The following is a 20,188-nucleotide window of genomic DNA, read 5'->3' as shown; positions in this document are numbered from 1 at the left end:
CAATCATATTTTCAATGAATTCTCCTTGAAACTATACTGGTGAGTGGCACAGCTGCATAATATGTAATAGAACAAGTAGACAAGGATATTGGAAAGGCTGTAACACCTTCTCAAAACCGGAGTCCCTTACATGACCCCCAAACCTGAAAAGTCATTGCCCCTGCTCTCTCTTTGTTCACTCAATTAGAAATAGTTATCACTATCCTCAGACACTCTGTGTGGCTGGATGTGGAATGGGACGCTTTCTTTTCTCTGAATTTCAGACGAAGCTTTCGAACTCAGAACAACTCCTACAGTGCTGTAAATATCCTCAGAGTAGTGCCCCAACTGAGCTCCCAGTAGCTCCCATAAAGGAAGGTGAAGTCCCGTTAGAGAACAGTACATCAAGGCTCCTGCTCCCCAACTCCTTAACAAAGGCTTATAAATAGAGACATTGAACTATTGCAGCAGGTGGATGGCTGTCTAGAATTACAGCTGAGTGTCGATTTGTTCAACAGTCCTCCCAACAATCTCATGGAAACTGGCACCAGACTCATGGGGGCTAGTTTCTTTAATGGCCTTATAGAATTTTTGAGCCACGCTTTGTCCATCATTAAATTCCTTCCTGATACCACCAATTTTGGGATGGGCACATGCATAAACTGTATATAGGAGGTTTGGTGGGGGAGAGTCATGTCTTTTTTAAACATTAGAAATGTTTGCAGTTGTATACCATCAGCACAATATGCAAACACAGGAGTTTTTTTTTTTCATACAAGTTGAAAGTCTTGAAATTTTTTTCCTGAAAAAGTTTTGAATTTTTGCACCTTTGGAGTTCCTCATGTTGCTTTAAGCCACATCAGATACCAAAGGAATTTCCTTCATGTTTGCTTTCTGTAAAAGTTGAGAATTAAAGTTTTCCTGGCATTAGTCATATACCTATGAAATCAGTGAGTCTGTTTTCACCAGCTGACGTCTTCCGTGCTGTGTTTCTGGCCCACGTGCATTGTCGGTTATTGCTCTTTGTCGTCTGGAACGCTGTGCTGTTGATCCAGTAAAACCATTAATGCCTCTGTCGCTCTCCATCATTTTTTTTTTGTGAGTACTGAACTTTCTGAGCTTTGAAAAAAAAATCTGATGTCACATTCTAATTCCTTGGGGGTTATGACATTTTTATAGTTGCAGATTTTATCCTGTCCAAGGATGGCTTCCATATCTAAAAGATGAAAATATGCCATTCGTGTTTTTTCCAAGTCTTTATTATATTTTCACTAAAATACCCCTTCTACAGTCCTAATTTCTTATTCTTCCTTGAAGTGGAAGACGCCACATGTGCACTTCGTATAGCAATGACTCTGTTCTTTGTGCCATGGACTATGATGGTTATAAACATAAATCTAAATGTTTGAGAAGCTACTCAAACTCTACCTTGAATTAGCAGCATATCTTGTTACTTGGTACATTTTATTTTATTGAGTTATAGTTAGTTTACAATGTTGTGTCAAATTCCAGTGTAGAGCACAATTTTTCAGTTATACATGAACATATATGTATTCATTGTCACATTCTTTTTCGCTATGAGCTACCACAAGACCTTGTATGTATTTCCCTGTGTTATACAGTATAATCTTGTTTATCTATTCTATATATGCCTGTCAGTATCTACAGGTTTTGAAATCCCGGTCTGTCCCTTCCCACCCCCCGCTCCCTTGGCAACCGCAAGTTTGTATTCTATGTCTATGAGTCTGTTTCTGTTTAGTATTTATGTTTTTTTTTAATTCCACATATGAGTGATCTCATATGGTATTTTTCTTTCTCTTTCTGGCTTACTTCACTTCGAATGACATTCTCCAGGAGCATCCATGTTGCTGCAAATGGCGTTATGTTGTCGGTTTTTATGGCTGAGTAGTACATTTTTGATCAAAAGTTTCGGGACGGTTTTAACCTTTGTCTTTGCTGTGGTGCTTTTTGTTGTCATATTTTAACACAAGGGGGCAGCACCATCACCTTCGCTGTCTCCATAACATCTTTAATGTGGGCACGTTGGACCCAGGTAGGGAGGGAAAGATTTTTTAAGTTTATAAAAACAATATTCATCATCTAATAACTCTTCTAGGAATGATGGTGATGATTACTGAGAGAAAGTGTGAGGGCATTTCCTGTAGTTGAGGAATTTGTCTGCAAACATAAACCTCCTGCAAGGAACAAATCTGTTTCCCTTCTGCTCTCTGCTAGACACTTCTGTGGCCACATGTGGGAGTTTTCTCACACCAAGCAATTCTCCAGCTCTCTAGGAGATACCGCTGGGTATCACACAATTTAGCTCAATTGTGACACTATCTACCTGGAAACAGCGTCAGATCCCACGGGCCTCACAAGACCCCTGCCCCTCTCATTTCAATGGTCAGTCACAAGTCCAGGTTGTCACCCGAACTTCTGACCAACTGGCTATAAATCAGAGGCTCCCATGTTCCTCTCCTTGGGTTGGATCACTTGCTAGAAGACCTCAAAGAACTCAGGAAATCCATTTACTTACTATATTACTGGTTGATTATAAAAGGATATAACTCAGGAACAGCCAGATGGAAGAGATGCATAAGACAAGTTGTGTGGGAGCTTCCATGCCCCCTTCGGGTAAGGTAGGCTCCCCGGCCCTCCATGTGTTCGACAACCCAGAAGCTCTCTGAACCTGTGTACTTTGGGGATTTTTAGAGAGGTATCGTTACATAGGTGCAATTAATTAAATCATTAGCCACTCGTGATTAACTCAACCCCCAGCCCCTCTTCCCTGCCCGGAGGTCAGGAGGTGGGGTGGAATTAAAGTTCCAACTCTCTTAATCACAGGGTTGGTTCCCCTGGCAACCAGCCCCCATTCTGAGGCTAATCGAGGAGCCCCAGCCATCAGTCATCTCATTAGCGTACAAAAGGACACATCACTTCTGAGATTCCGAGGGTTTTAGAAGCTGTGTACCGGGAAACTGTGATGAAGACCAAATACTTATTTTTTTTTTATTATAAATCACAATCTCACACCGCCTCTTTTGTTAGACTAGCAGTCATTGTGAGGACTCTGCTGTATTATTAGTTAGCTCTGCTAATAATGTGGCTAGTTCAGTAAAGAAACAGTGAGTTCTGTGAAACAGATATTGATTTGGGAGAAGGATAGCTTTCTGTAAATGACTTATTTTGGTTTCCTGATGAAGACATTGTCGACTGAAGAAAAAAGGCATAACCTAAAAGCTGTAAGTTATGTTTTATTCGGGGACCTTACTGAGGACTGTCCAGCCCAGGAGATGGTCTCTCAGCTCTGAGAAATTGTTCCAAAGAGGTAAGAGAGGACCCTGGATTTATAGGAGTTTTTGCTGGGGAAAAAAACCCAGTCATGTAGTCAAACATCAGAAGATTACTGCTAATCACAGAAACCAGACCTCTCAAGTTAAGGAATTTGGTGCTTTTCTACGTTTGTGAAGATAGGAGAGTCCGGGCTATTTGAAATTATTCCTTTGATGTACGACTCTCTAGATGCAGACTCTGTTTTTCTCCATCTGAATTTTCCCAATAGCACACCTTGGGGATGTGTGCGGCTACTTTGGCAGCTGATGGCCTGCAATGTTCCGTTTACTGGAAAGGCAGGCAACATTTTCTTTGGTCCATAGCGCCTCCTCTTGGTCACAAATTAGACCAAGGCTTGGGAGGCATTCCATGACCAATTTGTCCCTCGGTGCTAGGAAGGCTCATTCATGGATCAGACAAGGATTGTGTTGACAGGCCACTCAGTGTGCTAATTTTAGGTTAAGCCCTGTTGATAACCTAAAATTCTCTGGATCTTACTATTGTATCTTCCTGATCTATTATGATTCAGGAAATGTTTTCCCTTGTTGCTTTTACCCATATCTAGTGTTGAATTATTACAGTTATTTTATGTGGAGTTAAATGTATGATGGATTGCCTCAAGATGTTTAGCCATTATTAATTTTGTCAGAAGCCTGGTGACCCATTGGGTAAAAATTGGATTACAATTAGGTAAAACAGATGTATATATATTTAACTGGGGTAAATAGAGCGGGCTTGTTTGGGTCCCTTTAATGTTGGGTACCAATTGGGGGTCCCTTTGGCCCATCCAGCCTTAGGTAGTGTTGTGTCAAAACCTTTTGCTTTAATCTCATTAACGTCTGTTTTTATTTGTCCCATTTCTTAACAACCATCTTAAGATTTTGACCCTTTTGGGATGAGTCCCTTTAAAATTTCTACCTTGCTGGAAAGAAATCTAGACTTTCTCTCAGCTTCTTCTTATTTTTGTTAATCAACCTAATTAACAATTAATCTAGTGATCATTAGCATCTGTAAGACCCATTGAAGGGAAGTTGAGACCACAAATAAGGCTTCCGAAACCATGTTTTTTTGTTTGTTTTAAACTAAGGGAGTTCTTAGTAATACAGGAGAAATAAATGTGGAGCGTGAGGAGGGCCATGTCCCAGATCTCGACTGAGTCCCTGGGAGGAGCCCCGCCAAGTGTGGGTCCTTGGCTTCACACAGGAACAAATTCAAGAGCGAGCCACAGTTGAGTAAAGGTAGATTTATTTAGAGAGATACATACTGCATAGCGTGTAGGCTGTTTCAGAAGGAGAGAGAAAGGCCACGAGGTGTGGGGGTTGAGTGCTCAGGTTAAAGTAAAAGGAGGTACATATTCCATAGACAGAGTGCGGGCCATCCCTGAAGAGGAGGGAGCAAGAGAGGCGGCCACGAGGCGTGGTGTTGCCAGTTTTTATGGGCTCGGTAGCTTCATATCTTAACGAGTGGAAGGACCAGTCTAACTACCCTGGGGAAGGGACCAGGGTTCCCAGGAATTGGGCCACTGCCCACTCTTTGACCTTTTATGGTCAGCCTCGAAGCTGTCATGGTCCCTGTGGGAGTGTCACTTACCATGTTAATATTACAATGAGCGTATAATGAAGCTCAAGGTCTACTAGAAGTCAAAGCTCCCACCATCTTGAGCCTCAAGGCCTACTGGGGGTTGAATCTTCCACCATTTTGGTGTTAATTGCTGTGTCATTCTTCGAATGGCTGTGCCCTGCCCCCTTCTTTTCTGTTTCATTAGGTTGGCATATACATATATATAATATATATGTATTTTATTCACCTCCTAATTTGATTTTTTCATAAGTACCAATAAAACAGCTGTTAATAATGAGAGCTCTCTGAAAATGTACCAATTTGGAAGTTTCTCCAATTTAAAGGACCCATTGTCTGGCCATTGATGAGCTGTATCTCATTAGTGACTCAAAGAATGAGATGCAGGAGGCATCCCCACAGGAGAGTGCAAAGGATGCTGCCTTCACAAGATGTGGAACATTTACTCCCCAAAATAGTCTGAGAAAATAAAGAGCCTTCGTTGTACAGGCAGATGCAACAAAGGTGAAGATGACAGAGGTCCTTTAGGGGCTGGGACCACTTATGACAAACTTCCCTGAGAGTTGGCACAGCCAAGCCAGACTGCTCGGAATCCCAGTCTATTCGACTGGCTGCCAAATGTACACCACATATATAGCTTCCAGATGGCAGAGACCAAGCTCTCAAGTTGCAATGATTAAGAACCTCATTTTTAATTTGCAGTGAAATTTTACAACTTTATTTTTTCACAAAACTCAACATAGTTTAAAGTATGTTAGCACAAGTCTTTGATAATAATAATAATAATAATGCAATATAGACAAAGTTTGGCTTAAAGAACTGTATTTAGAAAAATAATATATAAAAGCTAGAAGGATTTTATATATTATTTGTTCTTCAACAATGTCTTGTTAGTTCTCATATGTCTTGGTGATATTGTAGAACGTTATACATAGACTACCGCAAACATTGTTCTTTTACTCATATAACTTTCTCCATTAATGGCAAAATGGGAGGGGCGAGCATTTTACCATTCTGTCTTTCAGTACTGCTAACAAAGAACCGAACAAAGAAGTCTGAAATTTTCCCCCTAAGAGAGAATTGTAGAGTCTGGTGGTTATTTATGTGTTTTTTGTTTTTTGGTTTTTTTTTTTTACATTTCACTCACTTTTACTTGGGCACGTGTGACTCACGTCCAGGACCAGGGGAGCGACCCTCCCTCCTCACTCATGGAATTGAAAGCTTACACATCGTTTTGCTGTTTTTTTTTTCCTAAAGGGAAAACACTACTAAGAATGGAATGAAATGTTAAGACTTGCAGCTGATGATGCTAGCTGTATCAATGCCACAGTCCCCCAGCAGCCAGCTCTACAGTCCTTGAATCATGACTGTGAAAATTTGCACTGTGGTATTTAGCTCCCTAGGGGATATAATTATTTTTCTCCATGATACCCAGTACTTGAAATGACCTAAGCAAAGGCATTTCTTTTTTCTTTTTCTTTTTTCCCTTCCCCTGGTGTGCGGCAAAACAAGTTGCATCTGTAGCAACTAGAAATCCCCATGGCCTTGCCATCGCTGGTGGATGGTGGCAGGACTGGCCCGAGGGAAGCTGCTGGTGCAAATCGAAGAGCTCAGCAGTTCTGCCGTGTGCTGTGCTGGGCAGAAAAAAACTTGGCCTCTTGTTGCTAGAGAGCAAGTTCGTGCTTCACTCAGGAAAGAATTCAAGAGCGAGGCATAGTAAAGTAAAAGCAAGTTTATTTAGAGAGATACACATTCCATAGACAGAGTGTGGGCCGTCTCAGAAGACAAGAGAGAGAGCCACCATGAGGGTGTGTGGAATTGTTAGTTTTTATGGGCTTGGTAATTTCATGTGCTTAAGAGTAGGATGATTATTCCAACTATGTTGGGGAAGGGGCGGGGATTCCCAGGAATTGGGCCCCGCCCACTTTGGGACCTTTTATGGTCAGCCTTGGAGCTGTCATGACACCTGTGGGTGCCCCATGGGGTTCAAGGTCTACTGGAAGTCAAATCTTCCGCCATCTTGGTTCTAATCAGTTTGTCCTGTCCTCAGTTGCTGTCATTCCGTCAGTGGTTGTGCCCTTCCCCGTTCCCTCCTGTCTCACTCTGATCACTCCATCCTCCTCCGCCAAAAGCCTGAGAAATGAGACATGATCAGTGGTTAAAATTACTTAGAGTCCCATCCTAACTGTGAAAGGTACGGTCCTACCTCGTCCTCCTGGGGGCTGCAGGACTCACCCTGGAATAGATAGAAGCTTAACCCCTCTGAAGGACTGTGTAGTTGTTCCTGAAATGCACACTCTCTGCCTGGTCTCTAAGATTCCTTCTGAGTTTCTTAGTCTGTGCCATTACTTCCACGCTCTCTCTGTCCTCCCACAGGCCTGACGTTTTCTTCCACTCTGTTTCAGGGCTCATCGTTGGGGTGATCCTGAGGTACGGCACCCCTGCCACCAGTGGTCATGACAAGTCACTCAGCTGCACTCAGGAAGATAGGGCCTTCAGCACCTTATTAGTGAATGTCAGCGGGAAGTTCTTCGAATACACCCTGAAAGGAGAGATCAGCCCCGGCAAGATCAACAGCGTGGAGCAGAATGACATGCTGAGGAAGGTGAGCTCGGACCGTGTGCCAGCTGCTGTCCTGACATGGTCTTGGATTTTTCCGATTCTGTCTCGACCTTGTGGAGGGAAATCCTTTCAAACTCTTGGAATGTCGGTAACATGCCTGGCTCCCAGTTTGGCCAGGAAGCTTGTGGACTGTGATGGGGAGAAGAAAGAACCAGATTTGAACTTGAGCCTTTTAACTTTGTCAGACTGATGTGGACCACTGGTGATGCAATGGGTTTGTCCGTCCCCACTCAGCTCCTCTCTCCACCTCCCATCTCTTTGACTATGTCTCTTATCCTTGTCCTGGTTCAAGGGTGAGATTATGTCTTTCTCAAAATAAGATTAGTTTCTTATTTTTCTTTTAGCTTGTGTATTCAGTGTCCACAAGTGTTCTTAGTTCTTCATGGGTCTACAAACATTGATTGGGTTTCCCACTCTCATTGGTGATTGATGCCAAATGCTTACTGAATCTTCCAAGGAAAAATGTCTTGTTGTCTTAGAATTTGAGTCCAACTGTTGTTTGCCATTTGATGCTGGGGATAGCTAAAATACTCCACGAATCAAGGGGTTCTATATCTCTTCATTTGGGTGATTTCCAGGATAAGCATGAGATCTGTATTTATCCACATATATTCTATTACCTTATAGACCTGGGCGTATCAGCAGGAAGACTTCTGTGTAAGGGATCCAAGTTGTGGGAGCCCCTTGTAATATCTGAAGGCTTGCAGTCAAAGAGTGTAGACTGTGCTCCAGAATTAAATTGTTGCTGTTCTCGGGATCTACCACAATCTTTAAAGAAAATTATTCTCAACCTGGAGCATTAAACACGCCCATCTCTCAGTCCCTAACGGCAGTCCTAGCAAGCTCTTTGCGCTCAACCCTTCATAAGAACGCATGGGATTTCTGTAAACATTTGTGAAATTAAATGTGACTGAGAAAGGTACCCAGTATAAATACCACACTGAGGGCTGTTTCGAAATGGCCACTGGCATCCTTCATACTCAGTAGGATCGGGGGAAAAAGGAAAGGCGTCAGCCCATTTTCATCTTTTCGTTCATAATAGAAGATGAAGTTGACTTTTACCCTCTTATCTTTAGAAAAAGTGTTAATTCAATTCCTTTCTTTTTCAACTTCTGCCACACAAAGCAAAGGTGGGAGGACAAATGAGGCTGAGATGATTGTTGTTAATTGAGGGGAGAAGAGACATGTTGAGGCGGCTTGGTTGATGCAGAGAGTCTTGAAGTGGGTGTCAGAGAACTGTGCTGATTCAAACAAGACTTCCAGCAGGTCCCTCTCTCCTGGGCCCTAGTGTCCTCATACTGGAGAGGTGTGTGTCCAAGGCCCCTTCTCATTGGGCCGTTCTCTGTTTTTCAGACTACTTTTATCTTCAGCAAGAAGAAAGAATAAAACATAATTTGAATTAAAACATACTTTTAATTAGGGCGGTCAACATTTCCAGTTTCTAAAGAGAAAATGCTAACTTTACTTTTAATCATTCAAACGGAGATTTAAAGTAATTAATTGAAATCAGAGCCAGTTAATCTCCCAATGTGAACAAATTCTTTAAAAAGGTTAGGAGGCTTAGAGAACGCTTAATTCTTTTCTGGATGTGATAAGATTTTGCTGTCTAATAGTTTCAGAGTGATTTCCCTAATTGCCTACAGGTAATTCTAGTCCCCTCAGAATTGATGAATTTACGTTGGCATCAGTGGAGACTTTGATCTAGGCCACATCACACATCACAGAAGACTGGTCACTCAGAAGAGGCTTAAATTCGTTACAATGATGGCTATAAATCATTCTGTGGGGAGGACCCAGAACATTAATAAAGGATCATGACTGCATCTTTTATTGCAGTTGAACCTTTATAAAGGTTTAATAAGAGAGTTTGATTTCTTGTGTAAGAACATTGACCAGAAGCTTTCTGTGAGTTCTCAAAGTTGCACTGAATACATATTAAACAACATGCCAAAAAAAAAAACCACGCAAACAAAACAAAACAAAACATAAAAACAACATGGCAAGAGCAGAAGGCAGAAGTGCTTTGTGGAGAAGGACATGCTCATGCTTGTGGCTTCTCTCCTGTGATGAGTCTGTGACTTTTCCCATTTATGTCACTTGTTTTAAATATTCAAACTTTAGTCTGTGGCTTAAAATATTAAGCAAATATTATGGCATCGGTTGGTATTAAACTAAAAATTGGCTTTTTTTTTCTTTTTAAACCTTTAGGTAACATTTGATCCAGAGGTCTTTTTCAACATTCTCCTGCCTCCAATTATCTTCCATGCTGGATACAGTTTAAAGAAGGTAAGAGATTTTTGCCAGTATTTCTTGAAGCTTGGGAATCTCTGTGTTAATTTACCTGCATAATTTCCTAGTTTTTTTTCCTTCTCCCACATGGCTTATTACTGTGTTAGGCACCCACTCAGAGACTACAGTTGACTCACCATCAGTGACTCATTTCTGTTTGAAAAATCTGAATCTCTCATGCGTTGCTGGTGGGGATGTGAAATGGTACAGCCACTCTGGAAAATATTTTCGCAGTTTCTTATAAAACTAACTTTGAAATTAACCATATGACCCAGCAGTTTTATTCCTGAGGATTTAGCCCCAAGAAGTGAAAAACTTCTGTTTACACAAAAACCTGTACATGATTGTTTATAGCAACTTTATCTGTAATAGCCCCAATCTGGAAGCCAGCAAAATGTCCTACAATAGGCGAGTGGTTTAACAGACATCCGTACCATGAGATACTACTCAGCAATAAGATGGAACAGACTGCTGATACACAGAACAGCCTGGATGGAGCTCAAAGGCATTATGCTGAGTGGAAAAAAAATCCAATCTCAAAAGACCACATACTATGTGATTTCATTTATATAGCATTCTAGAAATGACAAAATTATAGGGATGGAGAACAAATTAGTGGTTTGCCAGAGGTTAAGGAGGGTGGGGATGAGAGGGGGGTGGGTGTGCCTATAAAGCGGGTAGCATGAGGGAAATCTTCGTGGCAGTGGAACAGTTCTGTATCTTGATTGCAGTGGTGGTTACAAGAATCTACACATGTGATCAGATGACATAGAAGTCTGCACACACATGGTTGCCTGTGACAGTTTCCTGGTTTTGATATTGTACTACAGTTATGCAAGATATAACCAGTGGAGAAAAACGTGTCAAGGTACACGGGACCTCTCTGTATTATTTTTTTTTATAACTTCTGTGAATCTATAAATACTCCAAAATAGAAAGTTTAAAACAATCCATCCTTATTATTGAGAGAGGGTCATTGTGCTCAGTAGCATGGTTGGACCTAAGCCTCTCATTATTCAAAATATCAAATACCTTTACAGATAGCATGAGTGGTTCCCTTCCTCCCCTATTGTGGGAACGTTCTGTGAAAATTTAGCTTCCACAAAGGCCTCTTTCAGGTAATAGCTGAGGAACTTGTTTTAGCTGTCTTTCTGAGTGGGGACTAAAAGAAACCTTTTCAGTGAGCCTAGAGAAGAGAGATCTTGGTTGCCAATAAAACTCAACAACACTCTTAGGAAACAGAGAATGTCTTCCAAGTTGGTAAACCTCTGAATAGATCGATGAAGCAAAAAAAAAAAAAAAAAGGAAAGAAACAAATTACTTTATCATGGATGAAAGAGGGGACATCACTATAGACCCTTCATACATTAAAAGGACAATAAGAGAATAATATGAACAACTTTGTGCCAGTAAACTTGACGACCCAGGTGAAATGGGCAAATTTCTTGAAAAGTACAAATTACCAAAAGTGACTGGAGAAGAGATGGAAAACCTGAACAGCTCTCTGTTAATGAAATAAATTGAGTTGATAGTTAAAAACCTTTATACAAGCCCAGAAAACTTCACTGGTGAATTCTATTTAGCATTTAAGGAAGAAATACCAGTCCTACACAAAATCTTTCAGAACATAGAGGAGGGAACAGTCCCAACTCATTTTATGAGAGGGTGCCTGTCCATGAGTCTGGTTCTTCTGTCAAAACAACGGCCATTTTCAGGTTTTTAAGCTATTTCCAACCAACGTAAATATAGTTACTTATGAAGGATCTGGTATGTATTAGGAGCTTTGTGCATATCCTTTATTTCTGTTTTTACATACATTATTTCTAATCATCACAGAAACTCTGTAGGAATGTGAGGGTGGTGGGTAGCTCATACCCCTTCTTCTCAGGTTTCCAACTCATTTATAAATAGACACAAGGAGCTAACTGGCAATTGAATGATCAATTTATGACCCAGAGTCCCTGGTAACATATGATGGAGGATGTAGTTTAGCCCTTGGTAATGTGGCTACTTACTACTTACATCATGAGTTGAAGATGGATACCCTTTAGCCACCAGGTGGGTCACCATCACAGGTAGGGGGGCGGAAATGGAGAGATCCTAGAAATTGCTGGGACTGCCTCTTTTGCTCATAACCTGGAGGCTATAGGAGCAAGAGCAACCCCCCACTTTTCACAGGAGGATCAAGGCTACAAGTCAAGGTCAAGTCAGTCTCCCCCTTCAGAGATCAAATGGCCCCTCCTTACCGCATCACCTTCGAGGGAGGGAGGGAACTGAAGTCCCCCTATCCCACAGTGGATGCTTGAGGTGCAGGAGGCTGTGTTGCTGCACACCAGCCCAACACACATTTGTGCACTCACAGACGTGTACAGAATGCCCTGCGTTTCACTGCTAATGAAGCCGAACTCACAATGATGAAGTGACACGTGTGAGGTTACGTAGGGGGTACAGGGCTGAGCCAAGATTATGACTTGTCTGTCTGACTGGAGGGCTTAGGGTTGGTCCTCTGTGTTATATTCCCTCCAGACTTAGGTTTTCTGTACAAAAAAAAAAGTATCCTTTTTCTGACTAATTTATGGGGTTGCCAAAGTAATCCGAATCCATATGTCAGCAATTGACATGTAACAAATAGGAGATGATTTTATGGGTATAAATAATATTATTCTTTTTCTAAATGAAGAATTTGGGAACTGCTCTTCAGATCAAATGGGTGAGGAAAAATTTGGTATTTTAACTAACTAATCTTAATGTATAATCAAGGTCGGGGTTGCTTTAAAATGAAACCAAATCGTTGGTCCTGAAAGCCACTGTGATGGCTGAAAAACACCTTACTGTTTGCATAGCCTTCCCTTTGTCAGATTCACTTTCTCCGAAGAAAAACAAATAACAGGCTTTGCCAGTTACGAATTTAAGTTGTTTTTGAAATGCTAGTCCTTAAGGTTATTATTGGCTATTAGTTTAGTCTCTTTTGTTTTTAATATGGCACCAAAATAGTTGGTTCTTCTGTGGTTGCCATCTCTGATTAAATCTGTTTCCAGCTGAACGTGTAATAAATGTTTCACCATTTACCTGCTGGGATGTAAACAGATATACTCACACTCTTTGACCTATGTACATGCAGTTGTCATTCAGACATGGACCTTCTTTGTCGTCTTCTTTTCTTAAGAATTTCTTAAAAAAATTTTTTTCCTTCCAGTTTTATTGAGATATAATTGACATACAGCACTGTATACATTTGGGGGGGGGATATGGGAGAGGTAATTAGGTTTTATTTAATTAATTAATAATTAATGGAGGTACTAGGAATTGAACCCAGGACCTTGTGCATGGTAGGCAGGCACTCTGCCACTCAGCTATACCCTCCCCCACTGGACCTTCTTTTTCTAACTTGAAAAAAGTACCATTGGAATTAGCTTTGATTTTTGTGCGACAACTAACAGTTCGCTTCCAGGGCATTGGCAGGGAACGAATTCACCTATAGAAGCCTTCATGTTTTGTGAATTTCCCCAAGCAAACATGCACGCGCGCACACACACACACACACACACACCCATGGGAGATGATGGGTTTCCCAAGGAGTAGGAATGTAAGGCTTAGAATGGCACAACTAAGAATCGGGCTGCTCGGTGGATTTTCACTGAAAGCAAACCTTCTCATCCTGCTATGATTTAGGCTTGTATTCTTGAAGGCTTTTTGCCAGGCTGTGTCATCTCCTTTTGCCTCTTTTTGCCATTCTGTAAGAGAAGGGAAAAGTAAGTGAGAGGCTGAACCAGTCATGGCCATGTGACCCACACATGACTGTGAACTGTTATGACCAAATAGGAAAAGGACAAAAGATGGAGGATTCCACTAGACACCTCCTGTCCTTCTTCCCTAAAGGGATGTGGTGGGAATCAAGAAGGGTATCTTGTGCAGTGAGAATGCAGTGCCCTGGGGTCAGAAGACCTGCTTTCCAGTTCCTGTGCTGCAGCTTGCCAGACATGTGATTTCGGGCAGCTCACATCACACTTTTGAGCCTTAGATGTCTCTCATATAAAAGGGTCCAAAGAACACCTTCATGATGAGGTTGTTGGTGAGAATTGGATGGGCTAATATATATGTGAAAGTACTTTGTAAGCTATGAAGTATATAGTTAAGTATTAGGTGTAATAAATACACGTGTAAGCGGCATGTTCTACCTTTTCAAGGTACAGGAGAACTCCAGTTCATATCAGCAGATAGGAATGGGGATGGGTAATTTATGTGCATGTGTGTGTGTGATTTGAGAATAGATCATGAATGCATTTTTGTGGTGGATTTACGTTTCTAATTATTTTGCTTTGGCTAATATATCATGAATATTAATTTACTTAATATATTCAAACCAACCACAGGAATGGTTACCCAGAAGAAAGTTGAGTGGCCAGGGCAAGCGCATCCAGGGTTCCAGTTTCGCTCCTGGCTACTTGGCATGGGTTTCATTGGTCTCATGTCTTGCCCTTGATCCGCTCCTAGCCTGCCCTGGTTTAAGCACTGGATGGAGCTTTTCAAGGCAAGGAGGCGCACAGTTGTTGATTTTTTTGAAATCGATTTTTTTCAAAACATCGGAAGATAAATGCATTAGCATTAAAAAAAAAAGACCGGGGACAACGGTTTTAGGAGGCAAACATAATATGTTCGTAATATGTCCAAGCAGTTTCTTTATTTGTGATGGTCGGTGTGGAAATCTCTTGAAGGATTCGCTTCTGAGCAGGTGGTTTAGGGGCACTAGGGATTTCTTGCCACCTTCTTCACAGTCTCAGAGAGGAGCAGGCATTGGGGAAGGCTGAAGCCAAGGCCTTAGGTCCTCCGTCTGGAATGCAGGCCGGGGGCCACCCACAGCCCTTTGTCCAGTCAGACTTCGTGGTGGCTGCTTGATGCAGGCTGAGTTCTTCCTGGGTCCTGTCTTTCTCTGATGTTGCTCAGCTCACAGGCTGGGGCCCGCCTGCCTTGTGCAATTTTTAGGTAGCACTAGCTCCTCTTTAATTAGGGCGTTTGGGGGATTTTGTTTGTTTTTGTTGAAATAGTCCTGATTGTCCAATGAGAACAGCTTTAGGCCTTGAGAGGTAAGAATCATGGTTCGGGTTCCCAGAACAGAGATTTTCCCCATCAGAATATCCACAGGCCCAATGATTTATGAGAAGTGAATCCTTGTGTGTGTGTGTGTGTTGTTTTTTATGGTAACCGATGAATGAATGTGCAGAAGCATTGGGATGATTGCAGCTTTGCCACCTTTTCCTGAATAATTGCTAGGTCTTCTGTTGGTATAAGTATATAAACATGTATATGTATTTATATGTTGTGTATATACGTGTGTGTGTGCACACACTTATAAATTTGCCCGTCTTAAATGGAGCTGCCCGTTTCTCATTTCTCCACATCTCTCTCTATTGTCCCTCTTTCCTACACTCCAAAGATTAAATCAGATGAGTATCAGGAGACGCCTCAGATGTCGTGAGCAGATAGTTAGGACACTCTGTTTTCTGATGCTGAATTAAGCAGAAGGCTCCTTAGATAGCACTTTCCTACTTTATTAGTTGCAAACTTGTATCTGTAATGTTCTTCTAAGGTACCACCAAAACTGGAAGTGACTATTTGAGTCACTAGGGTAAAATGGTTTGGATTAAATCTGTGAGAATGATTTGTCTACTTATACATACATTTGTGCATGCATGCAACACACACACACACACACTCTCACACTCACACTCTTAATGTAATTCAGTATAATCAGCCAGAGTAGGTTTTTTTCTGGAATTTGCTAAGCCCTTGCTTGCTTGTCAGTGATCGGTAACACAAACAATATGTTAAAACCATGATGTTCTAAGGCTAAATAGCATTATTCTGGTAACTTCAGTTATTAACTTGATACAATGGAAGCATAAGTGAAGTTCGACCTTTTTAGAGCCTTGTAGTGTTTCTAATGTTCCCTGTCAAAATTCACAGTGTGATTCCTGCTTCTTTGTTTTATTTAGAGACACTTTTTCAGAAATCTTGGGTCTATTCTGGCTTATGCCTTCTTGGGGACTGCCGTTTCCTGCTTCATTATTGGGTAAGTGGCTCTTTGCCATAGAACCAAATCACTACACTTTCCAAAGAGATGAGGTCCACGTGGGTCCACAGAGTCCAGTATTTTCCCCCAGCTTTATTGAAATAGAATTGACACATAGCATCATGTAAGTTTAAGGTTTACAGTGTGTTGATTTGACACATTTATAAATTGCAAAATGATTACTGCCATAGTGTTAGCTACCACCTTCATCCTGTCACATGGTTACCATTTCTTTTTTGTGGTGAGACCATGTTAGGAACATTCAAGTATATGATACAGTTATCATTAGCTATAATCACTACATTGTACATTAGATCCCCACACTTATTAATCTTATATGGAAGGTTGGTACCCTTTGAGCAGCATCTTCCCATTTTCCCCACCCCCTACCCCTGGCAACTACCAGGGTCCAGTATTTTGATGTTTATGAGGATTATAATTAAGATCCAGAGCTACATTGTCCAGTGTGGTAGCTATTAGCCACATGTGGCTATTTAAATTTAAATTAACATGTGGCTATTTAAACTTAAATTAAGATTAATTGACATGAAATAAAATGACACGTAGTTCTCAGATCTTGGTTTCCAGTATCATTCTTTGATGAAAAGAACCAGGGCCCCTTGTAGAAACGGCTGGTTCTAGGGCTAGGGCGACAAATATGCTGGATAACAATGGAGCATCTTGTAGTGCCAGGAAGTAAGGAAGTGCTCAGAAAACAAACAAACGGATGTGAAGCATGTCAAAAGGACACAGAGCCAACCCGAAAGCTCCCCTAATGGCCAGAGACAACAAAAATAATGACACTGTTTTAGATTATCACCCAAAGTATAAAACAAGTATCTCTGAGTCTATAATGATATAAGTAAATGATTGGATGAAGGAATAAATGGCGGAGAAGTGACAAATCTGTGCAGAAGAATCCCAAATAATTTATGCAGATCCATTCCCCTTCAAGTAGATGACACTTAGCCTTCCCCCCTTTTGATTGTGGGCGGTGCATAGTGACTTCCTTCCAAAGAGGACAGCATGGAAAGGAAGAAGAGTCACTTCACTGTGGAGAAACCTGACAAATACTGCCTCAGCCAGGTGAGCAGGATTAACACCAGAAATGTGGTAGATCACGTTGATCCTCCGTACCCTCAACATTTGTGATGCGAACGGCACTTTACCTCCGTGTCTTCCTCCCAGAAACCTCAGTCTAATCATGAGGGAAAAAAAAAAATCAGACAAGTCCCACATTCTTCAAAATACCCAAGCAGTCCTGCTCACAACTGCCAAGGTCATCAAAAACAAGCAGAGTCGGAGAATCTGTCACAGCCAAGAGGAGATGAATAAATGTAACGCAGGATCCTGGGTGGATCCTGGAACAGAAAAGGGATGTGAGGTAGGAACTGAGGGAATCAGAATGAAATATGGACTTTAGTTAGTTAAAAAAAAATTAGCCAGAAAGATGGAGATGAAAGCAGGAGGCTTTGATGCCATCAAAAAGAGGAGGGGCTTGGACTCTGTCCTTTAAGAGAGACGAGCCATGGAAGAGGGACCAGTTGGACAACTGGTACTGGCGGCGGTGGGAGGCAAGATGGGGAGAACGCTGCCAGGGAGAAGTCTGTTGCCCAGGTCTAAGCTTATGATGAAAGGAAATGGAGAGGAAGGTCTAGTTTCAATGAATATTTAAAAGGTAGATGAGAGAAGCCTTTGATAAGCAACAAAGAGCAAATCAAATCTGTATCACAGAGTTAGTGCTTTGAAATAGAACTGTTTAAGTGTACTCAGCACACAGTAGGTCGCCATTAAGTCATAGCTGTTTATTCTCAAAAGGATTTAATTCTGCAAATCGTTCCTGAACTCCTAGGTTAGTCAGTCCACTGTTCTAGACGCCCAGGGGATAAAGATGAGCAGTCGCATGGTCTTGACCACCATCAAGAATCTTATTCTTGGGGGTTGGCCGTAGGGTCCAGTGAGTCTATTCTGCAGCTGTTTATTTAACATTTTGGTGAAATTTATTCTTCAGGATTTTATTCTCTTTGGTGCTGTTGTAAATGGGATTCTTTTCTTAATTTCTCTTCATTCTGTGGTTATTTTTATTCCCCTAATCCCTACAGCTGCTGCCAACACACACACCCACACCCACCCACCCACACACCCTTAATAACACGTACTAGGCCTTTTAACACTTCTCACTCTTCCCAGTTTGTCAGCTGTCTTGTGGAAATATGCTCTGGCCAAGATGAAATATTTAACTTAGCGGTCCTTCTTGGGCCGTATCACATTCTGTACGGCGTAAGGACTGCTGCTGGCCTGCCTGGCTCATGCAAAGAGTGAGAAGCCAGATGGGCCAGTGGGTAATGCTGATATTTTAATGGGATGTTCAGAGAGTTTTGCCTCCTTTCCCTTCTTTGAAATCATTCTTGGCAGAGAAGGTTGACCAGTTGGATCTTTGTGGCCAATCCTTTTTTTTTTTTTTTTTTTTTCCTCTCCAGCTTCATCTTGTCCCTTCATTTCCATGACTTGAAATGTACTGTCTTTGAATCCTGGGAATTTTGTAACAATTCATTATACATTATGCAGGGTTCTTTGTCTTCTCCCCTATTACCCAGTTGCTTAAAATGCCCTAATTTTGTTGCTAATTGACGCCTATACTTTATATTTGTAAGTAAGCACAATTTTAAAAGATGGAATGTTCCAGTGTTTCAGCAAGATGACGTTAACTGCAAACCCTTGCTTGGTGCCAGAATCGTACTTGCACATGCTCCTGGTGAGCATCCAACCACCGCGGCTGCCCGATGTTTTCACAGACCCCTCTTGGAGATGGTATTCTAGTATTCCGCTGCTTGCGTATTTGCAAGCAAGTTTCTTTTTTTTCCCTTCTGGCATAATTTATCTTTCCTTCTTACAGAAATCTCATGTACGGTGTGGTGAAGCTCATGAAGATCGTGGGGCAGCTCTCGGATAAATTTTACTACACGGATTGTCTCTTTTTCGGAGCAATTATCTCTGCCACTGACCCAGGTATTTGCAAATTTGGCCTTCACGTTATGATATTCCACTATTTAAATCTTAAAAAGTTCAGAGCAATCATTAACTTGCGTTACATTAGGGAGACTGCAGTATCAACATGGAACGGTGGAGACAGAGACCAGGAAGCGGTCTAACAGATTTAGATGGCTTTTCTAAGAAGGGCCTGCATTTCCCTTTTTTTATTATTATTATTATTATTATTATTATTATTATTATTATTATTATTATTATTATTATTGTAAAAAACACATAACATAAAAGTTACCATCTTAATCATTCTTAGATGTATAGTTCAGCAATACTAAGTATATTCACATTGTCGTGCAATCAATCTCCAGAATTTTTTCATCTTCCAAAATTGAAAATCTATGCCCATTAAACAGCATCTCATGTTCCCCTCCCCTCAGTCCCGGTCAACCACCATGCTATTTTCTATCTCTATGAGTTTGACTACTGTAGCTATCACGTAGAAGTGGAATCATACAGTGTTTTTCTTTTTGTGTGTGGCTTATTTCATTATTTCGTTATAATGTCCTCAAGATTCATCCATCTTGGAACATGTGTCAGAATTTCCTTCCTTTTAAATCTGAATAACATTCCATCGTATGAATATCCCGCATTTTATTTATCTATCCATTTGCCAACGAGCACTTGAGTTGCTTCCACCTGTATTACCCTTCTGTCTTGCATTTCAGAATGTCTAATTTGCTCATACTTTTTCCACTTAGACTGTCTTTTTTCTCAGTGTTGCACTTTTGCCTTCTTTCAGGAAACATATCATTTGGTTTAAATAATACCTTTGCTAAGTAGAAATATGCACCAGCGCCTGCAGTGGATGTAATTTAATTTGTAAAGTCCTTTTGTGTCATGTTCCTGCATACTGTGATGTGGTTCCTATTTGTAAATCTCTTACCTTGTATTTTTCAAGTGTTAGTTGAACCAATTCTTAAAAGTGGAATTATTATGTAACCTTCCTCCCCTGCAGCTCCAAAACAAACAAACCAAAAAGCTCTCCTCTCCAAGTTGGAACCTGTAATTAAATCAGTTCACATAAAAGAGTTACAGCTCTTCTTTTCTGTAATGCCAGCTATTGCAAGTGCATTGTAGGGAAAGGATTTATGGAGAAAGGGCTGATTCCCTGTCTTCGTGGTGCAGATGGAAAGGTCTTTTCAATGTCTCTGATGTCCTCTAAAATTCTGGGCAGTGATGATCTCTAACATAATAAGATTCCCAGCTCCCTCACTTCACAGTGCCTCTTGGGGGTCCTGTGGAGCAGTGCTACCCGGTAGACCTTCTGTG

General features: G+C 41.2%; 1 protein-coding gene across 2 annotated transcripts in view; it reads left to right on the top strand.

Annotated features, from left to right (window-relative positions):
• SLC9A7 (solute carrier family 9 member A7) overlaps window positions 1–20,188 on the top strand; it is a 111,418-nt gene that overhangs the window by 45,425 nt on the left and 45,805 nt on the right. For both annotated transcript variants that reach the window (XM_032474948.1, XM_032474947.1), the window contains exons 2-5: window positions 7,296–7,495; window positions 9,721–9,798; window positions 15,795–15,871; window positions 18,768–18,880. In XM_032474948.1, coding sequence (XP_032330839.1) covers window positions 7,296–7,495; window positions 9,721–9,798; window positions 15,795–15,871; window positions 18,768–18,880 — 468 coding nt within the window. The remainder of the gene's footprint in view (window positions 1–7,295; window positions 7,496–9,720; window positions 9,799–15,794; window positions 15,872–18,767; window positions 18,881–20,188) is intronic.

This window comes from Camelus ferus, chromosome X, assembly GCF_009834535.1.
Source record: "Camelus ferus isolate YT-003-E chromosome X, BCGSAC_Cfer_1.0, whole genome shotgun sequence".
In the NCBI taxonomy this organism is placed as follows: Eukaryota; Metazoa; Chordata; class Mammalia; order Artiodactyla; family Camelidae; genus Camelus; species Camelus ferus.
This window is presented reverse-complemented; position numbering and strand designations above follow the sequence as displayed.